The 1,039-nt window shown below is 39.1% G+C and overlaps 1 protein-coding gene across 1 annotated transcript in view; it reads right to left on the bottom strand.

The window, feature by feature from the left end:
• usp22 (ubiquitin specific peptidase 22) overlaps positions 1–1,039 on the bottom strand; it is a 20,699-nt gene that overhangs the window by 15,161 nt on the left and 4,499 nt on the right. Inside the window, exon 2 of the mRNA XM_035670052.1 lies at positions 26–158. Within this exon, the coding sequence (XP_035525945.1) occupies positions 26–158 (133 nt within the window). The remainder of the gene's footprint in view (positions 1–25; positions 159–1,039) is intronic.

The raw sequence follows: 1,039 nt of genomic DNA, 5'->3' as shown, positions 1-1,039 counted from the left end.
GTGTGTGTGTGTGTGTATACCATACCTAGGTTATGCCTTTTGCTCTTGGCGTGTTCGTGGATGTGTTTTTTGGCAAAGCAGGCGAAGAAGACGCAGTAGAGGCAGGAGTGGAGTCTGTTGAGGTGGGCGCCGCACATGTGGCAGATACATGACTTGGCCTAGAAGACAGAGGAAATGATTAGCACAATTGTTGCACCGACAGACACACACACACATTTGCAACATCAGTAGATTTGGTTCCATCAAGATCATTTCAGGAAAAAGCTTTAAAGCTGTACTTATTCTTATAACAAAGGAGCAGGTGACTACGTATAATGTCACCATTCACATTAAAAACGCACTCTGCGTTTTAGCGTCTTTCAGCTCAGTTTTTTTTTTTGATTCTCCAACCTGCGGCAATCAAAGTGAAACACACGTCTTTCTCTTCTGTAATGTGACACATTTCCAAAAAAGACCAAGCTATTTGGCCAGAGTTTAGTGAAAAAAGGGGGGATTTGAATCATTTCCTCAGATTTGATTGCATCACTCCAAAGTGAGCGATAGCAAATACTGTGGAGTGGAACAAAGGTCAGCAGGAGTGTTAATGTGGCTCTGTGTCTACTGGATATGTAATGAATATGTAGAACGTTTGCTAAAAGGTACGCCATAATTGTGGCCCCATAAAACCAATTACTGTTATATTCTTTAGTTTGTTCATTCTTTCACTGTCACCTAATATTGGTCCAAAAACATAATAAATATAATTGTACTTATTTTGTGTATTTTTCAGTGAAATATTTCATTATTGTTTCATCATACAAGCGCAGCAGGCGTACTACAGTACCGCACATCTCTCCAGTACATGGGTGTGACAGCAGCTCTGACACGCTTAAGTAAACACATTTTGCTTTTGACATTTCAAAATGTCAAATGTCCCTCTTGAACCACTTTGCAATGAAATGTAACCATCAGTTAGGGCCACACTTGACATGGCTGTATCACTTTTGGCTCATATGGCTTTTTAAATTCTAATTTTTCTATGAAGTAAAAAAAAAAAAAA

This window comes from Morone saxatilis, unplaced genomic scaffold (genome assembly GCF_004916995.1).
Source record: "Morone saxatilis isolate NCDOM2014 unplaced genomic scaffold, NCSU_SB_2.0 Contig1, whole genome shotgun sequence".
Classification (NCBI taxonomy): domain Eukaryota; kingdom Metazoa; phylum Chordata; class Actinopteri; family Moronidae; genus Morone; species Morone saxatilis.
This window is presented reverse-complemented; position numbering and strand designations above follow the sequence as displayed.